The 24,309-nt window shown below is 45.7% G+C and overlaps 1 protein-coding gene across 7 annotated transcripts in view; it reads right to left on the reverse strand.

Annotated features, from left to right (window-relative positions):
• Nucleotides 1-24,309, reverse strand: part of SRPK2 (SRSF protein kinase 2) — a 239,223-nt gene that overhangs the window by 147,102 nt on the left and 67,812 nt on the right. The window contains exon 1 of one of the 7 annotated variants that reach the window (XM_040343514.1): nt 1,260-2,032. The exons of the other annotated variants lie outside the window; for them this stretch is intronic. Coding sequence (XP_040199448.1) covers nt 1,260-1,297 — 38 coding nt within the window. The 5' untranslated portion in view covers nt 1,298-2,032. Of the gene's footprint in view, nt 1-1,259; nt 2,033-24,309 lie in introns of those variants that run through there. 7 annotated transcript variants of the gene reach the window in all.

Below are 24,309 nucleotides of genomic sequence, written 5' to 3' on the forward strand. Positions count from 1 at the left end.
AAATACACATGCCTATGACCAAACTGACACGCAAATAATGAGATTTAGTGCTTTCGTCTCCATCCTATGACCACATCACAGCCATCAAATGGAGAAGAAGCAGCCACATTCGTTAGCCCTTTTTACCGAGTCCGAGGAGTCTGTAGAAAACCGATGACAAACCTGTTGCATATAATATATATATACACACACACACACACACACACACATACAATATGTATATATATATGTGTGTGTATATATATATATATATATATATATATATACACATACATATTGTATGTGTGTGTATATATATATATATATATATATATATATATATATATATATATATACATACATATACAATATGTATATATATATGTGTGTGTATATATATATATATATATATATATATATACACACACACACACACATATACATATATACACACACGTGTATAATTTATTTAACACATTCATACCCATGTTCAGTTTTGACCCAAATGCCCCTTGTCCTCCATGCCGTTTACAATACAAACCATAGCTGGGTACATGTAGCCGGGGGAAGATTGATTTTTCTCCCATGCTTGGTGTTGAGGGATACTTTAGGAGTAGATAAAGATATTGGTGAAAAGCGCGACCATGCATTCACATTTACAAAACGTATGCAGCTACAGAATTTGCTTGACCACAGATGCCATTTATAGCATAATAGACCTTGCCTTATCAATGTCAATAGTCTGTAAACACCAAGGAATGTCTCCCGGCTGAAAAATATTTATCACGTACCTGCAGGAGTAAGCACATTGTATTTGCAGCATATGATTGTATTTGCAGCATATGTGGGTGACAATTTACTGCATATATGAAATTCCATTGTGATCTATAAAAGGCCAGCAGTGTATTTGTTGTACACAGACAGTGCCTCCTCCCTTGCAGAAATGCCTGCATTTTATAGAAGCATCATTCAATTCAGTATACCATTCCACCACTACAGGTAGATGGAAGCAAAGCCCACAAACAGACGACTGTCACCCGTCTCACACAATGCTGTCTATAATAAAGGACATGCTTTATAGAAACAACTCCCGAGTTTCCATTTGCATGCAGAAGCTGTCTGTCTGCTCGGCCCAAATCAATAAACCTTAAACAACATGGCAAATAAATACCCCAATAACTGAATGGCACTAGAATGGTAAACTCCACTGGGAACGGATGAGGTGTCACAACCCAACACTGACACATCATTAATTCTTCCAGCTAACGATGCGGATGTACCTTTCTGACGAGGACGACTTCTCGGAGTTAACGGACATCAGCAGCTCAATCTTCTGCTTGGTTTCTGGAAAAATCAGAAAATATGCACCACCAGGATTGTCTGCTGTGTCTTGACTTGCCAAACAAATTGAGAAAAATGCACAGCCGAGCGATTCCAAGCTTAAAACCTTCCCGAGGCAAAAAAGGCCACTGGATTTGTGGCATCCACACAAGGATAAAAGAAAAAAGAAAAGCAAAGCAAATCACTGGTGCTTTTCAGTAAAAGAAAGCTCCAGAGGCATCAGGCCTGGCTGAACTATACACATGACTGTTTATGAAAGCAGGAAGTACCATTTCTTTCAGGCACAGGGGTGTTTCCAGCTTGAAGAATAAAGCAGCAGGATTAGGAATCAGCTCTTGGCTGACAAAAAGAGGCTGGAAATGTGCTTGTAAACAGGATAAATGTCACTTGGTCCCTTCTGCCAACAGGCTCTACTATAATGACGGATAGCAGCGTATAAATCTCCAATCCAACAGTGCGCTGCCCAAATCAAAAATCCTGATGGATGTTAGGTTAAAAAAAAAAAAAAAAAAACACACACACAACCGCTTGCGTCGGGTCCAGATTTAGTAACAAGCTGTAGGTTTTGAAGGCTGCATTTTCAGATGAAGATGTGAGAAATCTCTATGCATTTCCCTGATTTCCTGTGCTCTCCACCCCCCTCCTTCCAATCACATGGTGCTCACTACCAAAGAACAGCAACACCCATCAGCACAGCTTAGATGATCTTATATGTATCCGTACAGAAAGGGGGAAAAAGAGAACACAGTCAGAGGGACAAAAGACGGCTTTTAAGAAACCTGTGGAGGAGGAGCGTTCGTCACCATTTGGGATTTTTATTCAAGGTTATGGCAAAGCCAAGCAGCATGGCATCCATTTCCCAGATGTTATGCTGATGGGTTTCTGGCCTGGATTTCAGTGGCTGCAGAACAGACCCCGTGTCACAATTGTCAGCTATTTCAATGGAGAATAAATAGCAGATAAAAGCAAAATATTATCACAAAATGTATTTAGCATTATTTACCAATACATGCGTTTTCATTATAGAGATGCTCTGATGAAGCAAGACACCTGTGTGATTAGGCTCTGAAAGATGTGGCTTAGAGAGCAAGGTCTATTTTTAGTCGAGAATTTGCCCTACTTAAATCGCAAGTGATCAATCGCCTCCTTTGGAACACACGCACGCTCATGTGCGATTTGAGTCACGCAATTAAGTGATCGGTTGCAGGACACCAAAACATGCCCAACCAGTCCTATTACAAATCGCCTTAATTGGTTTAGTTAATTGTTTTCAATGGGAGGAAATTATTAATTACAAATTAAAGTGATATTGAGCCTGGGTTCACACTATTGCGGTGCCGATCACGTGCAATGTCTGTGCAATGCAAATTCAGCCAGTTGTATGGCTGAACCCGCATTGGATTTGCAAGAAAAAGGTACAGCAACCTCCCCCCCGCACTGGAATCGGATTGCATTAGATCAAATTCCTGTCTGAAATTAGAGTTCACACTTTGATCTGCGAACCGAACTGATCTGGGGGTGTCATTAACTTTGCATGTACACCCGCAGTGGTTCGCAGAGGGCAGTGTGAACTGCCTGTGAGAAAGATGCAATACGGAAACCGTCACTGGAATCGCACTGGTTCCCGCATCGCAATTGTGTGAACCAAGGCTAAAGGGATTGTAAAGCATTTATTTTAAAAAGAGAAGTATGGGTTTCTTTTGGGGTGGATATTAATACTTACCTGGGTGCATACAGCATCAGACCGATGCTGCAGCTGTCCCCCGGCATCTCTGCACTGAGAACCAAGCCACCGAACATCACCGATGGCTCGGTTCTCACAGATCCCAGAGAGAAGGACTGCTGGCTGTCAGTCGGCATCACTCCTGCTCTGCTACTTCACACTCATTGGAGCACTGAGCTGCGGAGGGGCGGGGAGTGGCCATCTCGGCGGCTCACAGAGAGCCTGAGACTGCCATCAGTCCAGGCAGCTGGCGGATCCAGACTTTGGAAGTCAGGATGACGCGCTGCCTCGACTGATAGCAGCGACGTCAATCGAGAGCGGACTTAAGACCGTTCTCTGCTGAAAACGGGTCACAGGAGTGCAAAACGAATTGCACTTCTGTGACCCTTCGGAGAAGCCCAGCCTAAAAAGCTTGGGCTGGACTTCTACTTTAATATAACAAACATGCAACATTCTTGCCTGCTCTGCAATGGGTTTGCCCAGAGAAGCCCCCAATCCTCCTCTTCTGGCGCCATTTTCTACAGAACCACTTGCACCGGCTTGCTCCTGAGCTGTCCTGCCTGCGTCTATCGACACAGGCAGCATGGCCCAGCCCCTCCCCCTCGATACAGAATTTGACTGACACACCGCCCCCAGCTCGGGATCCCTGTACATTACACATGGCCCCACCAGCTTGACACCCCTGCATATTACACATTGCCCCTTCTTACCTTACTGGGGCATGCATGCATGCAGAGCTGGAGACAGTAGTGCTGAACAGAGGGCGGGAACTGCTTAATTTTTCATATTACAATGCTAATGATTGGTTGCTAGGACCACCTAGCAACCAATCACCTGCTGGTTAACTTGAAAAATTAAGTCCAGCAGTTGTCTTCCTCTCTCCAGCTCCGCTCACTGTCTCTCTCCCCTGGCTGAGAGCGGCACAGAGAGAATCCGATGGCCGGCCCTGGGTGTCAGTTTACCCAGGTAAGGTCCACACAGGGGCACCCCTGCACTGCCACAACTGACCTCTCCCTGCCGTGACCGTCGCAGCATGCCGCTGTCACCGTTTCACTCGCAGGGGGCACTGGGCTGACACCCCCCAATGCGTGGCACCCGGGGCAGACTACCCCCTCACCAACTTGTTGGTAAGCCACTGGGGGGGGGGGGGAGGGGCTGCTGCACACAGACGGCTTTACATCCTAATGCATAGAATGCAATAAGAAGAAAAACCTTTAGGCTTTAGAACCACTTCAAATGCTATTTTTTTGTTATTAAAATAAAAAGGAAATTTTTCTTGCCTGCTTTGTGCAATGGTATTGCACAGAGAGGTCCCTCACCTCCTCTTCTGGAGTCCCCAGCCAGCGCTCTCCACTCACTCTTTTTCAAGTGCCTATAGAGCAGACTCGCAGTCCGGCTTCTTTTGGGCAACTCGTGACGCGCTGTATGCAACGGTCGGAAGCCTGTCAATCAGTTAGGAACGTCCAGTCCCGCAGAAAACATACCCGGAAGCGGCGGTGAAAATATGGTATGTACGGGGATAAAATAAAAATGTAATGTTAAAAAATGAATTTGGGGTGAACCCCCGCTTTAAGGTAAAAAACTATTTAGGTTTAGCCCCCATTTACATTGACTGCAGCATTGAAATTGTGCAACTTCATCTGAAATCGCAAAGCCTTTCAGTGCGACTTTGAAGACATCTGTGTGACTTTAGGTAGGATGTGTCCCTTGTGCTGATGCCTCTTCTGTTAAGTGAAATCCTCCTCCGTCCATGACTCACCCCTGCTGCCAACTTCCAGTGTTGGGGGAATGAAAAGAACTGTGGGAGGCTGGGAGCTTTCACAAGCTCTCATCAAGCGTGATCCACTTCTCCCACCCTTTTTGACCTACACTAGGGGTACTAAATTTAAATTCACGGAGGTCCGATCAGTAACAGTTTATTTTTTCCTCCAGGAGGTCCAAATCTTATTTTTGTTTTATGACTCGGGTCCTACACATTACATCCCCCTTTACATCAGTGTCTTTCACATCAAAATCCACCCCCCCTTTCACATCAGAGCCCCCTCTCCTTACACCACAGCCCCCCCTTTCACATCCGAGCCCCCTCTCCTCACACCACAGCCCCTCCTTTCACATCAGAGCCCCTTCTGCTCACACCACAGTCCCCCTTTCACATCAGAGCCCCTTCTCCTCACACCACAGCCCCTCCTTTCACATCAGAGCCCCTTCTGCTCACACCACAGTCCCCCTTTCACATCAGAGCCCCTTCTCCTCACACCACAGTCCCCCTTTCACATCAGAGCCCCTTCTCCTCACACCACAGTCCCCCTTTCACATCAGAGCCCCTTCTCCTCACACCACAGCCCCTCCTTTCACATCAGAGCCCCTTCTGCTCACACCACAGTCCCCTTTCACATCAGAGCCCCTTCTCCTCACACCACAGTCCCCCTTTCACATCAGAGCCCCTTCTCCTCACACCACAGTCCCCCTTTCACATCAGAGCCCCTTCTCCTCACACCACAGTCCCCCTTTCACACCAGAGCCCCTTCTCCTCACACCACAGCCCCTCCTTTCACATCAGAGCCCCTTCTGCTCACACCACAGTCCCCTTTCACATCAGAGCCCCTTCTCCTCACACCACAGTCCCCCTTTCACATCAGAGCCCCTTCTCCTCACACCACAGCCCCTCCTTTCACATCAGAGCCCCTTCTCCTCACACCACAGCCCCTCCTTTTACATCAGAGCCCCTTCTGCTCACACCACAGCCCCTCCTTTCACATCAGAGCCCCTTCTGCTCACACCACAGCCCCTCCTTTCACATCAGAGCCCCTTCTGCTCACACCACAGTCCCCTTTCACATCAGAGCCCCTTCTCCTCACACCACAGTCCCCCTTTCACATCAGAGCCCCTTCTCCTCACACCACAGCCCCTCCTTTTACATCAGAGCCCCTTCTGCTCACACCACAGCCCCTCCTTTCACATCAGAGCCCCTTCTGCTCACACCACAGCCCCTCCTTTCACATCAGAGCCCCCTCTCCTCACACCACAGTCCCCCTTTCACATCAGAGCCCCTTCTCCTCACACCACAGCCCCTCCTTTCACATCAGAGCCCCTTCTGCTCACATTGCAGCACCCGATCATCATAGACCTCACCCCTAACATCACAACCCCCCTTGCAATTACAGCCGCCCTCCTATCACAGCTCCCCCTCCTTCACTTCACAGCCCCCCATGTCACTGCTTCTCCTCTCACATCAAAGTCTGGCCACATCACAAGTACCTGCCCCCCCCCCATATCAAAGTTCTGCCCAAAGACAGTTCTGCCCAACAAACACAACCCCCAGCCCCCCCACACCCCTTAAAATTGATAAACTTACAGCAGGGAAGAGAGCGGGAGATACGGAAGGTCTGCACTAAGGGCTGGAGCAAAAGTTTGGGCATCTCCTGCTATCCGTGTAGAACTGCCATAGCTCCCACCTTCTCCCCTGCTTCGAGCTTAACAGCAGTGGCGGCCGGCAGGCAGACAAATACATATACAGAAGAGGAATCCACCCCGATGCGTCTCCTGCCCGCCGCTGTGAGTTTTAAGATCATGCTGCCAAGTGGTGCGGCTGCGGTCCAGGCAGGACTGTCACTTGGTCCGTATCCAGACCGTGGTCCGCTATTCAGGAACTCCTGAGCTACACCATTCACTGAAGCAGTATTTATAACTTCATTGAATGAAATAAGATCTGTGGATGGAGGGGACATACCTATCAATTGTCTACCTGTTCTCCAATCAGATTTCATTTCAAAAAGCTGTAGTACAGCGTCTATGAATGGAGGAGTTAGGCAGAAAGTGCAGGCATTCTTGATGAGAGCCTGTGACAGCTTCACATTTCTATTAACCCCCAGCAAAGATAACAGCAGGGGTGGGGCATGGAAGAAGGAGGCTTTCACCAAACATAAGCCATTAGCATATGGGACAAACATCCCACTGACCAAGTTATGCCCCTTATGTTGATTTTTGCTTTTCTTATTTTGGATGCACTTAGTCATGGTAAGTCTTTTTTTTACCTGCCTATGGGCTGAATAAAAAAATTAAAAAAAGAAGCTGCTGATCGAGGAAAAAAACTCCAACAAAGCCCTTCGACGGAGGACGATTGACTTCTGGTGAGTGGGGACGGCCACACATTTTTCGAAATTTTACCAAACCAAGCTGAACCGGACAAATTGTATTCAATGTATATTTTTTCAAGTATATTTTTTCAATACTTTGGGACACTAGTTAAACCTATGTACCAAGATGCATTCACAGTAATGTAGAATGAGTTGGGTATAGTTCTCCTGAGTTGAACCTTCTATTCACCACATTTTAGTGTGACAGTTACAAAGAACTGAATGGTAGCCCTGCAAGCTGCACCAAAGTAATTATGTATAACATGCCGATGCTTGGAACTATTCTTTAAATTAATACATGCATTGCAAATTCTTTGTACTATGTGATATATCATACGTTTTCAAGTGGAGAATACAACAGATAGCACATCATATACAGTATATACACAAATAAGAGGAACTCAACATAAATTAAGATTACAGACAAATGTGCCATATTCATTTCCTAACTCATTTGAGCATTGTAAATCCCTATTCATTTCAAGAAAACATACCTGTCAAAATGAATAGTATTTAGTGGGGGCTGAATTCATAAAAAGGAGAAAATAAGTATGAACAGTACTAGGCAGTGATGACTTATCAATGAATCATAAACATGCTACCTACACATACACACCTACATGCCTGTGCTACACGACACAGCCTTGGAAATCAGTTTGAACAGCTGTCTTTATTCTGTAGAGCTGTGAAATAAAAAGATGTGTGTGTGAGTGTGTGCGCCCGAGTGTGTGTGTGCGCCCGAGAGTGTGTGTGTGTGCGCCCGAGAGTGTGTGTGTGTGTGTGCGCCCGAGAGTGTGTGTGTGTGTGTGTGCGCCCGAGAGTGTGTGTGTGTGCCCGAGAGTGTGTGTGTGTGCGCCCGAGAGTGTGTGTGTGTGTGTGTGTGCGCCCGAGAGTGTGTGTGTGTGTGTGTGCGCCCGAGAGTGTGTGTGTGTGCCCGAGAGTGTGTGTGTGTGCGCCCGAGAGTGTGTGTGTGCGCCCGAGAGTGTGTGTGTGTGCGCCCGAGTGTGTGTGCGCCCGAGAGTGTGTGCGTGAGTGTGAGTGTGTGCGTGAGTGTGTGCGCGAGTGTGTGTGTGTGCGCGAGTGTGTGTGTGTGCGCGCGAGTGTGTGTGTGTGCGCGAGTGTGTGTGTGTGCGCGAGTGTGTGTGTGTGTGCGAGTGTGCGAGTGTGTGTGCGAGTGTGTGTGTGCGCGAGTGTGTGCGCGAGCGTGTGCGCGAGTGTGTGTGTGCGAGCGAGTGTGTGTGTGTGCGAGCGAGTGTGTGTGTGTGCGCCCGAGAGTGTGTGTGTGCGCCCGAGAGTGTGTGTGTGCGCCCGAGTGTGTGTGTGTGTGCGCCCGAGTGTGTGTGTGTGCGCCCGAGAGTGTGTGCGCGAGCGTGTGCGAGCGAGTGTGTGTGTGTGCGAGCGAGTGTGTGTGTGTGCGCCCGAGAGTGTGTGTGTGCGCCCGAGAGTGTGTGTGTGCGCCCGAGAGTGTGTGTGTGCGCCCGAGAGTGTGTGTGTGCGCCCGAGAGTGTGTGTGTGCGCCCGAGAGTGTGTGTGTGTGCGCCCGAGTGTGTGTGTGTGTGCGCCCGAGTGTGTGTGTGTGTGCGCCCGAGTGTGTGTGCGCCCGAGAGTGTGTGCGCGAGAGTGTGTGTGCGCGAGAGTGTGTGCGCGAGTGTGTGTGTGCGCGCGAGTGTGTGTGTGCGCGAGTGTGTGTGTGTGCGAGCGTGTGTGCGAGTGTGTGTGTGTGCGAGCGTGTGTGCGAGTGTGTGTGTGCGCGAGCGAGTGTGTGCGCGAGCGTGTGCGCGAGTGTGTGTGTGTGCGAGCGAGTGTGTGTGCGAGCGAGTGTGTGTGTGTGTGTGCGAGCGAGTGTGTGTGCGAGCGAGTGTGAGTCTATTTTTTTTTTTTTAATTTGTACATAACTTAGAACAGAAGTATGGGGGTTCAGAAAAAATAAACATTTATACTCGCCTAGATGAATCAGTCCCCCGCCAGCTCTACACTCAGAACCGAGTGATCAAACACTGCTGATTGCTCATTTCTCGGGTCTGTACTGAGCAGAGAGCAATGACTGTTCAGCAGCTCTCTGCTCTGCCCCTCCAGCACTCGCTGGAGCACCAGGCTGTAAAGGGGACGGTAGTTGCTGGCTTAGACTCCCAGAGGATCGCCAAGAGGCCGAGCTAGCTGCCGTTCCATGCATCTGGGTGGATCCAGACTGTAAAGTGAGCGACGTCAGCTGACAGCCAGGTATGATAGTCGGCTGAAAAAGAGTCACAGGAGTGCTGAACTAAGTGTACTCTTGTGATCCATTGGAAAAGGATAGCCAATATAGCTTTGGCCATACTTCTCCTTTAAGAACTGCACACACACACACACGTACACAAACATTATAAATGTGCATACATACACAAGTTCCACCCCATTTATAAAAGAGCACTTTAATGACAATCTTTTTTGGGTCACAGGAATACATTCAGCTAGTGGAAGTTTTTTTTTACCTTAAAATGGTTTTAAAGCCTTAAGAGGATAAGTCCAGCCTGAGCTTGTTTGGTTGGGCTCTCCTCTGGGTCACCAGAGTGCAATTCGTTTTGCACTCCTGTGACCCGTTTTCAGCAGAAAGCATTCTGAAGTCCACTCTCTGCTGATGTCACAGAAATAACCCGCCTCAGCCTCTTAGTGAGTGAGGAGCAGCAGAGAGGAGAGCTGTGACCGACAGTCAGCAGCTCTCTGCTATGGGAGGACCGAGCTATCGGTAAGGTTCGATTACTCTGTTCACAGTGCAGAGACACCGAGGGACAGATGCAGCATCAGACCGAAGCAGCATCCACCTAGACAAGTATGATTTTGGGAAAAAAAAAAAATTTTTAAGGCTTTTTACCTTATTGCATTCTCTGCATTTTCAACTTAGCCTCTTCCGGACCAGGTTAGCTCCCCTTACGTCGCTTCGCCTTTTGGCCACTAGGGGGCTCACGCTCGCCACCAATGCAAGTGACCGCCGGGCATCCGCGATCACTTGTGACAGAGTGAGAACTGGGATCTGTGTGTGTAAACACACAGATCTTGGTTCTCTCAGGGTAGAGGAGACTGATTGTGTGTTCATATGAAGTATGAACACCAATCTGTCATCTCTCCTAGTCAGTCCCATCTCCCCCACAGTTAGAACACATACTAGTGAACACAGTTAACCCCTTGATCGCCCCTCAGTTAGGGTTGTCCTGATACCACTTTTTTGAGACCGAGTACAAGTACCGATACTTTTTTTTTAAGTACTCGCCAATACCGAATACCGATACTTTTTTTAATGTCATGTGACAGTGGCAGTATTTTTTTTTTTTTTTTTTACAGTGATTTTTTTTTTTTTTTTTTTTAGGGGGGGGGGGTGAATTGTCAGTGTGGTTTTTTTATTTTATTTATTTTTTAATATTTATAGCAATTTTTTATTTTAATTTTAATCAGCCCTGTTGGGGGTCTTTGGAGAGATATCAGGGGTCTTAACAGACCTCTGGCATCTCCCCTTTAAGAAAGAGAAAGGGACTAGGGAAACAGATTCCCCAGTCCCTTTCTCAGCAGCTTCAGCTGAAATGAATGGAGGGAAACTCCTCCATTCATAAACCGTAGCATCGTAAACACAGGAGGTTCCGATGCTCAGTTATATGAATGGACTGTTCATTCGGAAAAAGTAGGAGCCGGGCTTAGCGGCTCCTACCTCCGCTCTCCCCCCTGACAGATTGAGGGGGAGAGCGGCACGGACGAGATGGATGGAGAGAGAACTGCACGGACGGAGAGATCTGCACGGACAGGGGGGGGGGGGAGAGAACGGGACGGACAGGGGGGGGGGGGGGGGAGGAAAGAGAACTGCATGGATGGGGGGGGAGAGAGAACGGGACGGACGGACGGGGGAAGGGGAGGAGAGAGAACGGCACGGACGGACGGGGGGAGGTGAGAGAGCAGCACGGACAGGGAAAGTCAACAGCAGGGGGGGAGACAACACTGACCATGGGGGAGAGAAGATTTGCAACTCCCCTGCCTGCCCGCTCAGGTATCGGGTGAAGCATCGGGAGCATTTCCCCGAGTACAAGTACTCGGGGAAATGCTCGGTATCGATCTCGATACTAGTATCAGTATCGGGACATCCCTACCCTCAGTGTTAACCCCTTCACTGCCAGAGACATTTATACAGTAATCAGTGCATTTTAATAGCACCGATTACTGTCACTAGTCATAAAAAAGTGTCAAAAGTCTGTCCGCCGCAATATCCCAGTCCCGATAAAAAAAACAAAAATTATCACCACCATTTCTAGTAAAAAAAATATTATAAAAATGTCATAAACCGATCCCCTATTTTGTAGACGCTATAATTTTTGCGCAAACCAATATAATTTTTTTTTTTTTAATTGGGATATTCATTATAGCAAAAAATAAAAGATAGTTTTTTTTTTTTTTTTTTCAAAATGTATGCTTTACTTTTATATCGTAAAAAAATAAAAACCGCAGGAGGTGATCAACCCCCCCCCCAAAAAAAAGCTCTATTTATATGAAAAAAAGGACTTAATTTTGTTTGGGTACAACGTCGCACGACCGCGCAATTGTCAGTCTGGTCATTGAGCAGCCAAATCTTCCGGGGCTGAAATGGTTAATGCATTCTCTGCATTAAAGTGGATGTAAACCCTCCATACACCCAGTGAAGTGAACAACCTCAGCTGATACACAGGGATGAACCAAATTTCCCTAAATAGGTTTTACATATATATCTGCTGTCTTCACATTTATATACTGTTTAGAAAGTGGATATCATGTTCGAAGATTTTTTCTTCCTGGTTAACACAGAGTGCGATTGTCTGGGCATACAGCCAAGATAACCAACATTGCTAATTGGAGGCAAGGAACACACCCCTGTTCATCACAGGCAGAGACTCTCAGAGGTGTTAGCTCCCTGCTAATCTATTTTAGCAACCTCCCTGGACTGAAGATTCAGGCTGATTTTGTCTAAAAAGTCTGAGAATTTGTCAGACAACAGGACAATTACTCCCTTTGTTGTGGAAATGAAGTGATAGGAAGGGTTTATGTAGTTTAGCAAAACACAACTGGCCAAGGCAGACACCATTCTGTCCACAAAACTAATGATCGTCACCTGTTTTGATCTGGCCAACAACATACCTCCTGTATTAGTGAGACAACTCTGGAGGAATGAGCAGAGGAGAATAAGCCAGTGCAGAGCTGTATGCCTAATGCTTCCCTCCCTTTTCCATAGCTATGCACATGCATTTTTCTTATACAAACACGCAGGACATTTAATCACTCCTAATGGCTATAGGTAGCTAGTTTTTCTCATTTGCAAACTTCGATCTCTGCACCTGCGAGGCGAGGGGTCTAATACTACTGGGGAACCCATATTGTCATGTAAAAACTGGACAATATGTGTGCAGTATGTCTGAATGTTTGGGCAGCTCCATATGAGATGGAACGTTCCAGGTGCTGCGTGGCACAAATGGCATGTCGGGTCATGAGTATGGAGGAATTTCGCCTTTTTTAGGGTAGTCAGGTAGGCTGTGTGTACAATGTATATCTGTGTCAGTCTGTCAGAAAACTTGGGGGACGTCAGTCTGGTCCCTTCCAATATTTCATCCCAGTCTTCCTCCTCCATAGGGCCCATGTCTTTTTCCCATTCCATTTTTGCCTTTTGTGCAATGGCATTTGAACGACGGTTTCTGATCTTTAGATACAGGGTCGATATGAGTTTAGAGGGTTCCTCTCCCATTATTACATCCGGAACAGGGGGAGAATCTGACACTACTTCCATATTTGGTAATTGTGTTTTCAATGCATGGCGCAGTTGTAGATACTTAAAGGCGATCTGGTTAGGGAGTGTATATTTTTCCTTAAGTACTTGAAACTGATGCCATGGCATCTTGGTGCACCTTCTATAGGGGTGCTTCGGCAAAATGCCTAACAATATCGCCACAAAAAAGGTCTAAAAAGCAGGAGGGGATCAAGTCTGACTTTGCTACACACAGCCACTGTGTGGACCAACTACTGGCATGCCAACAACCAGTGACGGCAATGGTTGATAATAAAGGATGGTCCGTCCCCTTATTTTTTGCCCCTTCCCTTTTCTGTCAGAAATGGTGTGGGATTAGCAGAGTGAGGGAAAGAAACTGAGGGAGAACAAACACTAGAATACTAGTCAGTACCAGCATGCAAAGGTGGATGAATAAATCACCTCTAATGCTGGGTGGCCCACGTGTGCGGATGCGGCTGCAATATGTAAAACTATTAGTTTCGATTTTTACATTTTAGACTGAAGTGCCTCAAAATTGTGGAGAATTTTAAAGGGTGGCTGAAAAAGGTTGAGAAACACAGCTTTAAGCTAGCTATACGTAGATGGAAACTCAGCTGGCTCAGCAGGGACTGGGCGAGATTCAATCCATGTGTGGGCAAGGCTGATGGTTTCAAAGTTGATCCATCAGCTTGGCTACAACCAGCCTATTGGATTATTTGCATTCAATTGCTGCCAATGGCTATACCGCTAGCAGTAATCATTGTGTTCTGCCGACCAGGAAGGCTCCCCGCACCAGCAGAACACAATAGTGCTGTGGGAGGCATTCCACCATCAATACTGACTGTATTGGTGGGGGGAACAGAGCGATTTTTGTTCCTTCTGCTAGTGGCAGAGAGAAGAAAATCGAGTCAGCTATGGGCTTCTTTACGGCCAGGGAAGTTGTCACCTTAATCTCTGCTTGATCTATAGTTACCAAGGTGTTGAGCATATGATCAGCCATTTAATAGCTTCACAGTTTGGTTGAGAGCACAAAAAACTATGACAGCCATCAGTAATGGTATGCCTTCTTTTGGAAAACTATTAGATAGGGTTAGTTCCACTTTATCAAGGAAAGATGCAGTTAGAGCAGTGATCCCCCAAAGTGCATCCCGGAGGCCAGATGTGGGCCTTAGCTTACCTTTTATCTGGCCCTTGGGGCACTATTCCAATGGACGGCAATTAGAGCTGTTCCGATACCGATACTAGTATAGGTACCGATACCAAGCTTTTGCTTCACCCGATACCTGGACAGTCAGGGTAATCAGTGTGGTGGGGGGAGTTACAAGCACTGATGGCCCTGTATAGATTTCAATAAAGCCAGAACAGACACTCCCCCCCCCCCCCTTCAACTGCTTTAGTGAAATCTATACAGGGTGATCAGTGCTTGTAACTCCGCACCAATCACGCTAACTGTCCTTGTATCCTCCTCTAGTCCCCCTCCGTTCTGCTGCTGTCCTCTCCGTTCTGCTCCTTGTCCCCCTCCGTGCTCCATGCACCCCTATGTGTCCTCCTCTGCCCCCTCTGTCCTCAATCTGTCAGGATGGAGAGCGGAGGTAGGAGCCGGTAAACCCGTCTCCTTCCCTTTGCGAATGAACAGAGTCAGTGGTCATTGACTCTGTCCATTCATATAACCGAAACATCATAACCTGTAAATTACAATGTCTCAGTTTATGAATGGAGAGGAGCCACTGTCTTCTCTCCATTCGTTTTCAGTGCTGCCGAGAAAGGGACTGGTGAATCTCTATCCTCAGTCCCTTTCTCTGTCTCAAAGGGGAGATGTCAGCGGTCTGTTAAGACCCGATATCTCAACAAAACCCTCCAACAGGGCTGATAAAAAATAAAAAGCAATAAAAAATAAAAATAATAATAAAAAATAAAACACTGACACGTCCACTAGAGCTGCACAATTAATCGTAAATTGATCGCGATCTCGATTCACAACCCGCGCAATCTCCATGACCCACGATTTTCGGGTGCGGCCATAGGAAAGTCCCCGGCTTCGGACTAGCTCTGGAGCGGTGGACATTTTGGTACACCCGGCAGCAGCTGTCTTGTCAGGAAGAGATGTGTCGTCACTGCCATATTGCTTCACCCCACACTCCTGCACAGTAATGTTAGTTAGAAGGGGGCAAGCGGACATCTTGATACACCCAAAAAGGTTTTTAAATTTCACAGTTATTTTCAACACAAAATGGAGCTTATATGCTTAAGAGCCGGTTCACATTGGGGCGACTCTTCGGGCGACTCAGCCGCCTGACAAGTCGCGTCCCATTCTATTCACCAGAACCGTTTTAATAGGAGCGACACAAGTCGCTCCGACTTAGAAAAGGGTTCTTGTACGACTTGGGGGGCTACTCGGGGCGACTTGCATTGACTTCTATACAGAAGTCATTTTGCAAGTCGCCTCTGAAGTCGCCTTCAGGACGACTTGCCCCCAAAGTCGTGCCGCCCCAGTGTGAACCGGCTCTTAATACAGTATTTGTAAATCTGATAGACTGTTTACATGTTAAATTTTAAAGGCTGCAGCAAACCTGCTGACCTTACATGCTTGCTAATGTGACAGAACAGCTCTGATTTTCACATTTAGTTAAATGTGAAAATCAGGTGTTCTGTCACATTAGCAAGCATGCAAGGTCAGCAGGTTTGCTGCGGTTTTTAAAATTTAACTTGTAAACAGTCCGTCAGATTTACATATACTGTATTTAAGCCCATAAGCTCTGTTTTGTGTTGAAAATAACTTCAAATAATTTTTTTTTGAGAATCGTGAGAGAATCGTGATCTTCACTTTATGCAAAAGAATCACGATTCTCATTTTTTCCAGAATCGTGCAGCTCTAACGTCCACCCTACCCCCAAAAAGAAAGCATTGTAAAAAAAAAAAAATTTAGAAAATAATTTAAAAAAAAAACTGACACATGTGCCACTGTCACATGACATTGAAAAAAGTATCGGTAATCGGCGAGTACTTGAAAAAAGTATCGGGTCTAGCGGAGGTAGGAACGTTCCTTCACATCTTTTGGTCCTGTCCCAAATTGCAGCACTTCTGGTCAATGGTCGGTGAGATCATTCAGAAATTCACAGACCACGTAATCGTGAACGACCCGGCCTTCTTCCTGCTCCATGACACCCCAATCCCAGAGAGGACCTACAAGAAGTCAATTGTACGGCATCTACTGAATGTGGCTAAGTCCTGCATTCCTCTCAAGTGGAAGAAGAGGTTGCCCCCGTCGGTGGGTATGTGGCTGCGGAGGGTGGAAGATATCAAGCGGTTGGAGGACCTGGTCCTCACCGCTCAAAACAAGAAGGAGAGGCATTCTCAGGCGTGGAGGCTCTGAAATATGTATATCTATTCAGATGAAGGGTCGGAAATGCTCGCTTCATAACTTGATCAGGAGAAATGGCCCCGCTGTCCGTGATGGCGGGGAGCCTAATCCCACCCCCCGGGTCGCCCCTTCTTTCCCCCCTTCTGGCCTTCCCCCCCCCCCCTCCCTTTCTTTTTCCCTTTTCGTTCCTCATCTTTCTTCATTTATCTTACCCTACCCCCCTCCCCCTTGGCCTCTGTTTACTCTATCCCCGCTGCTCCCCTGCTAGCGCTCCCTTTCTCTTTCTAGCTAATGACAGGTGAAACCTGGACAGGGCAATTGAATTTTAGACAGTCACGAGTTAGTAGCGCAAACCACCCGATATTTTTGTAGCACAGGCCAGCGTAGGGGAAGGAGGTTATCTGGGTAGCCTTGTGATATAGGGCCGATACTGTCTCAGGATATGTTTTGTACACTTGAGAATACCTTGTCCGTTCAGGGATAAGAATGCACGTGATTCTTACATCACCCCTTCTGGTGGACAGTACCGTATTGTAATTTTTTTTGTATGTATGTCTTGTAAGAAAATAAATAAAAATTTATATTTGAAAAAAGAAAAAAGTATCGGTACTTGTACTCGGTCTTAAAAAAGTGGTATGGGGACAACCCTAATGCCAATGATTGTGCACCATTCCCCCTGCTGACACCATCAATGGGGCACTATTGCCCCTAAATAAAAGCAAGGATTCCTCCCAATGACGGGTCATTTGCTTAGAAAGTTTGGAGACCCCTCAAATGATTCAAAACTAGAGGTAAAAAAAAAACAGTTTAAATACGATCTGAAGATAAAAGGTTGTATAAAATAAGTATTCTACCTAAAGATTTTTGCATAAAATGGGGGACAAAAGAACAGTTCGGAAAGAGAAAAAATATTCTTGAGAAAAAAGCCTATGGGTTGATGTGCTTGTATAATGAAAGCATGCAAGTGAAAAGCATAGAGTGGGCGCATTTCAGTGACTCATTGATAAGTTGAGAACAAACAGGACATGCAGAGACACGAACTATACAAGGGAGACTGCAAAGAGACAAAATAGACATTTAAATGTTTTACAAGTTAGCAAAAAAAAAAATGGATTGTGCAATTCAAAAACTACAATCTTGGAATTGAAGGAATGTCTTAAGAAATGCCTCTTAATATTGGAGAAAACACAGGCAGTCAGCACTTACACTGACAAGAGTCCAGATCATATTGATAAAGAGAGAAGCGTCTTTAAAAATAATGTATAGTCTAGCATTTAATTTATACATCAGATAGTAAATACTTTTTTTTTTTTTTTTTTTTACTTTAACCTAACTATTTACTGTGCATGGCTGATCTTACAACAGAGAAAGGAGAGGGATCGTAGTTCTTTGTGAATGGAGAAAGAATGAATGAAGCTTAGGATCTATTGTTTATTTCCACTGGCTGAGAGTCGTTTGTTTATTTTTCTCTTCCGGTGTGAAATGGCCCTAAATCATTTTAAATAAAAGGAACAAAATCGCACAGGAACGCTGTCCGCATACTTTTGCAATTCCTGCACCTTTCCCCGCAGTGCGATTCGGCAGTCCAATTATTTGAACTGTACAAAAAGTACAGTAGTTTTGAAAAAAATGAAATGCGCCAGGCTAAATTGCATGCTACTGCGGTACAATGCGACCTGATGCCTGCGAATGCATTGCACTGTGTATCGAGTGCCATTACAAAATTGGCACCCGCAGCAGATGGCAAAGGCAGTGCGTTTTGAACGCGGTGCAAAAAAGGAGCTTTTCCTGTACCACATTCTGGAGTGAACCGACCCTCATAGTAGAAAGTACGGGAAACGGTTTTCTTTTTCAAAGTGAAATGAAAAGTGGTTAAATGTAAATACAAGCACGGGCAAGTACCATTAATGCTAATAATACACCACCTGCAGTAGAAATTGCACCCACACTACAGGCTGCTATTTTTAAAGTAGTTCAGTAACTTCTTTCCTGCATTTCACAAGACATGGCTCCCCATTCAAATGAATAGGTTGTCGTGCCCACACAAACTGCGACCTGCATGTCCCGTGTAGATGTGAACCTAACCGAACTTGCACATTGACTTTTTTTTATTATTTATTTAAACCACCAATTAGTGAGTCCAGGTTACCACTGAGACAATGTAAGACAGTTGCATAGAAATCGACAACCTATATATCGGAGGATTTAAGATGGAACATATACAACAATGGCCATGTACATTCCGTATAGGGCTAAACTTTATGATGTAGTCCCTATAAAAGGGGCTACTCGTAGTAAGTCCCAGAATCACTCTTAAAGTGTAAGTAAACCCGCCTATCATTTTCAGCCAAGGAAGCTGCCATCTTGGCCTATGTTTAATCTTCAACTGCCATGGTGCTGCACATGTGATGGTTTGACCGTTTGGTTAAGAGCACAACCAATGGGACAGTTAGCAATCCCGGAAATGTAACTGCTTTTTAAAACTGTTAAATCGAAGGGTTTACTTCCGCTTTAAGGCCTATACACACGATCAGACTTTGACAAAAAATGGTCCAACGGACCAGTTTTATCAGACAATCCGACCATGTGTATGCTCCATCGGACAACTGTTGTTGCTTTTTCAACGGACAAATGTTCCCTGTGAATGTGCTCTCAAACTTTTCAACAAATGTCCGATGGAGGATCATTCAATCGTGTGTACACAAGTCCATCGGACTAAAGTACAAAGTACAAACACGCATGCTTAGAACCAATGCTAAACATCAGCTAACAATAGCAGAAGTTGCCCAAAGAATGGCAGTAAAGAGCTGAAAAAACACGTGATTTTGTGAAAGTTGACTGAAAATGTTCTGCCGTGTGTATGCAGAACAAGTTCACGACCAAAGCCCATTTGAACAAAAATCCACAGAAAAGTCAGATGGAAGTCTAATCGTGTGTATGAGGCTTTACTATTTTCCAATTTCTTAAAGCACACAGACTAAGCGTTGGCCACATTCCAGCCCAAATATCCACATGTAAATGTTGGTAGAGGTTGCAAAATCAAATCTCCCAGCTGTAGGTGGAGTCTGCCTGCTGCCACCAGATCCAGAGCTACTAAATTAGGTATACTAAAAGTACATTGTTGACACAAGGACGTGACTCCCTAAGCTAGGCTCACACCTGTGCGGCTGTAAAGGCCATGGTTTTTGTGGGCATCAGAGCCCATTCTTTGAATGGGCTCACATGCCCTGCAACATGCAGGAAAAGAGTCCCTGCACATTTTTTAAATCGCAGCCCGCAGGAATCCGAGGTTCCAAGTACGGACTTCCAGTGCGGGTGGTGTGCCATTAGGATGAATGTAACCCCTTCCATGGGTTCCCACATTTTTGTGTGTGGGTTCTGCAGCGGCACCGCCTGCACAGATGTGAACCTAGCCTAAAAACCATCTTCATTTATTTTTAAACTAAAGGGAATTAGTGGGGACGGGTACCCGTCACAGCTAAGGTGTCTATTCAGTGGTGGAAGTGGTCTCTGTACATAGTGTCATTATCTGTACAATACCGTGGCAGATATGTACCTATATGCAATCTCGAATTTCTGTTAAATTAATGAGCTATGATTAGTTGTAAATGCAGAATTGTTCTTTGCCGTAAAGAGCCTTCAAGACTTATTCACATCAGCTCTATTTAGCAATGTTGCCTATCGCAGTTGCATTGCAAGAAGAAGGTATTCTACTTTATGTCCAATGGCTTCAGTTTAAAAAATAAATAAAAAAAGTAGGACAAGTTGCATACCAGTATGCTGTAATGCATTACAATGTGCTGAAGCACATCTCTTCAGCATTCAAATTCCTGCCCATTCGCCCCTTTTTATTTGTGGCCTAAACTCTAACTTTAAGTCAACCATACATGGATCGAAATACGAATGGTTTAGCAGTGACCGGCTGAATTTCGATCCATGTATGGACATCCTGGTTGTACACAAGTCGATCAACTTGTGTACAACCAGCCCAGCTATAGCCGGCCACACTAATTGTGTTCTGCCAGCAGGGAAGGCTCCACACCAGAACACAATAGCACAGCGGGAGGGATTCCTCCATCAACCCAGACTATGTTAATGGGGAATAGAGCAATCTTCTTTCCTTCAACCCCTGGTGGAAGGAGAGAAAATTGCATAATCTTGAAGGGCAGGGTGTCCTGGAATGGGTTCGCCTCAAGAGAGGGGCCTAAATCTTGGAAAAATAAAAATAAAAAAAATGGCACAATCTACAGTATGGCCTGCCTTATACTACATAGTAAATCAAGGTCAATGTTTGTGCTTTATGGTTCCTTCACACAATAAATGTCTATAAGTCGATAAAAGCAACATACTTCCCCATTTGGCACATATCTTATTTCTGAGATGTAAACAGAGAGTAATTACACTGATCCATCAAGTTCCCCCCTCTAGTTGCCAATTTACAGATTGAGCCTGGGTTAACACTAAAGCGAAACGGCGTCGGGATGCTACGCTGATTCCATGGTCTTTTTTATAAGCGCTTTTACCCATGGAAAATGTGAGTATCACCTGTTTATCCAATAAATGTTTTGTCTTCTTTACGGAATTACGCTATATGCCTTCTTCTCTTGCTTTATTGAATGGTCTGACTGTGAGAGCTGGTTGTGACTACCATTGCATATCCATCATCTCAATATTACCCTCGGAAGCTGTGTTTGTATACTAGACCTGATCCATCTCGGGTAAATCACATTACAAAGCTATATTGACTCACTGGGTGTACACCCACTTGAGTTCAATCTCTCTGGTAAGAGACGTGTTATTGGTGGTGGATCTCCTATCAAAGTATCATTTCACTTCCATGCACATTTTTGTATTTCACCAATCTTTGGACTTTTAGACAAAGTTATTTTTATTTTTTATTCCATAAAGTTTTACGAAGTTCTTTTTATATTTGTTTCACATATGGACCTGTTTTGAACAATACACTTAGAGCCGGTTCACACAGGGGCGACTCGGGATTCGACTTGAAGTCTCCCCAAATTACATTGAAGTGAATGGAGCCGTCTTAATGTACACAACTGAAGTCTGACTTCAGAAAAGGTTCCTGTACTACTTTAATCCGACTTCTACCCATTGATTTCAATGGAAGTCGCCTCCAAGTCGGATTCCCCTGTCTTAACTGAAGCAACTTTCCAGGAAGTAAAAATTGCATTCTCGGCAAACCCCTCCCTCCCACAGAGCTGATTACTCTTTGATTGGCCACTGGCAAAGTCACCTGTCCTGGAGGCGACTTCAAGTCACGCTGTGGTTCACGCTCAAGTCACGCTGAGGTCGCCTCGCAAAGTTACGCACAAAGTCGTGTTGCCCCTTGGTGAACCGGCTCTGAATATATGCCACTATATTTATTTACCTTTTACACAATTTGAATATTGTTGTCTTATCAGCTCTGCACCTTCTTTATACACTTCTATATTTTTGCAATTTGATCCACTGCTGTGCTGGCTGCTTTTTCATTTTACAAACAGTGCAGTATTTGTGCTCCCAAAATTAACACTATAGCGAACACAGACAGACATTGCATATCATTGCTGTGCAGATCACATGCAATTTCTGTGCAATGCGAATTCAGCCACACAATTGTATGGCTGAACTTGCATTGGAGTCGCACGAAAAAGTTACAGGAACCTTTATTTTTCTCCACACTGGATCTGATTCCTGTCCGAACAGTTTGCACTGTATCTGGGGGTGTCATTAACCACTTCCTTACTGGGCACTTAAACCCCTTCCTGACCAGAGGACTTTTTGCGATTCGGCACTGCGTCGCTTTAACTGACAATTGCGCGGTTGTGCGACGTGGCTCGAAAACAAAATTAACGTCCTTTTTTCCCCACAAATAGAGCTTTCTTTTGGTGGTATTTGATCACCTCTGCGGTTTTTATTTTTTGCGCTATAAACAAAAATAGAGCGACAATTTTGAAAAAAAAAAAAATATTTTTACTTGTTGCTATAATAAATAGCTCAATTTTTTTTTTTTACGTTTTTTTTTTATCCTCAGTCTAGGCCGATACGTATTCTACATATTTTTAGTAAAAAAAAAAAAAAAAAAAAATCGCAATAAGCGACTGGTTTGCGCAAAAGTTATAGCGCCTACAAAATAAGGGACAGAATTATTATTATTATTTATTTATTTTTACTAGAAATGGCGGCGATCTGCGATTTTTATTGGGACTGCGACGTTATGGCGGACACATCGGACACTTTTGACACGTTTTTGGCGCCATTCACATTTATACTGCAATCAGTGCTATAAATATGCACTAATTACTGTATAATTATTTTTTTTACTAGAAATGGCGGCGATCTGCGATTTTTATTGGGACTGCAACGTTATGGCGGACACATCGGACACTTTTGACACATTTTTGGCGCCATTCACATTTATACTGCAATCAGTGCTATAAATATGCACTAATTACTGTATAAATTTTTTTTTTTACTAGAAATGGCGGCGATCTGCGATTTTTATTGGGACTGCGACGTTATGGCGGACACATCGGACACTTTTGACACATTTTTGGCGCCATTCACATTTATACTGCAATCAGTGCTATAAATATGCACTAATTACTGTATAAATGTGACTGGCAGGGAAGGGGTTAACACTAGGGGGTGAGGAAGGGGTTAAATGTGTATCCTAATTAGTGTTCTAACTGTGGGGGAGGGGGGTGACTGGGGGGGTGACCGATCTGTGTCTCTATGTACAAGAGACACAGATCCGTCTCCTCTCTCCCCTGACAGCACCGCTGTCTGCGAGAGCCGGGAATGAGAGATGATCTCATATGTAAACATATGAGATCATCTCTCATTGGCCGCACAGATCGCCTAGGAAACGGCCGCTCCGATTGGCCGTTCACGGCGATCTGTGACTGGCTGTGTCCAAGGGACACGGCCAGCACAGCAGTTCCCCGCTGCGCGCTCGGGAGCGCGCGCGGGGAACGCGAAAAGGGGCGGCCGTAAAAACACGGCCTCCCAGAGAAGTAGAGCCACCCGGCGGCCATATATAGTCGTACGGCCGTCGGGAAGTGGTTAAAGCATAATGGGCTACTATGAATCGCATTGTAGCCCAGATGTCCCCCCGTCCTCCTCGCTGGCAGCGAGCGGCCATTTTTCGCCCCTCTTCCTTCCAGGGCCACGAACTCTGGCTTTGTGACTGCCCGGAGTCACGTAACGTCACTCTCGCACATGCGCACGGGAGCCGACAGTCACGGCATGACCCGAGCTAGAAACTGCACAGCGTGCCTTTTCTAACTCCGGCACATGCGCAGAAGAAATCGCCGTACGGCAATGTGTATATAGCTCCTAAACCGTGTAGGTTTAGGAAATATTTCCAGCACCCAGCTTACCTGTAGGTGAAAGTGGTATGTAAAGGTTTACAACCACTTAAAAGCGGAGCTCCACCCTAAAGTGGAACTTCCGCTCATCGAAACCCTCCCCCCTCCGGTGTCACATTTGACACCTTTCAGGGGGAGGGGGGTGCAGATACCTGTCTAACACAGGTATTTGCACCCACTTCCAGAAGACCTCCAGCGGTTAGTTAGTCACTTCCCGCACCCGCCTGTTGTGTTCTGCGAAACACTCGACTCCCAGAACACAACGGGGACCAGTGAGGACGGCGCAGCGCAACTCGCGCATTTCCCGTAGGGAATCGAACAGTGAACTCGGAATGCTTCACTTCCTTGTTCCCTCACCGAGGATGGCGGTGGGGGCAGCAGATAGACGAGCGATCGCTCGTCTTCTGCTGCAGATGTCGCTGGACTCCTAGACAGGTAAGCATCCATATATCAAAAGTCAGCAGCTGCAGTATTTGTAGCTGCTGGCTTTTAATATTTTTTTTAACGGTAGAGCTCCACTTTAACTTTGTATTGACACACACAACGGTTTACAGAGAGCAGTGTGAACTGCCTGCAAGCGAGATGTGATGTGGTTACTGGCGCTGGAATCGCGCTGGTTCCCACATCGATATAGTATGAACACAGGC

This window comes from Rana temporaria, chromosome 3 (assembly GCF_905171775.1).
Source record: "Rana temporaria chromosome 3, aRanTem1.1, whole genome shotgun sequence".
NCBI lineage: Eukaryota > Metazoa > Chordata > Amphibia > Anura > Ranidae > Rana > Rana temporaria.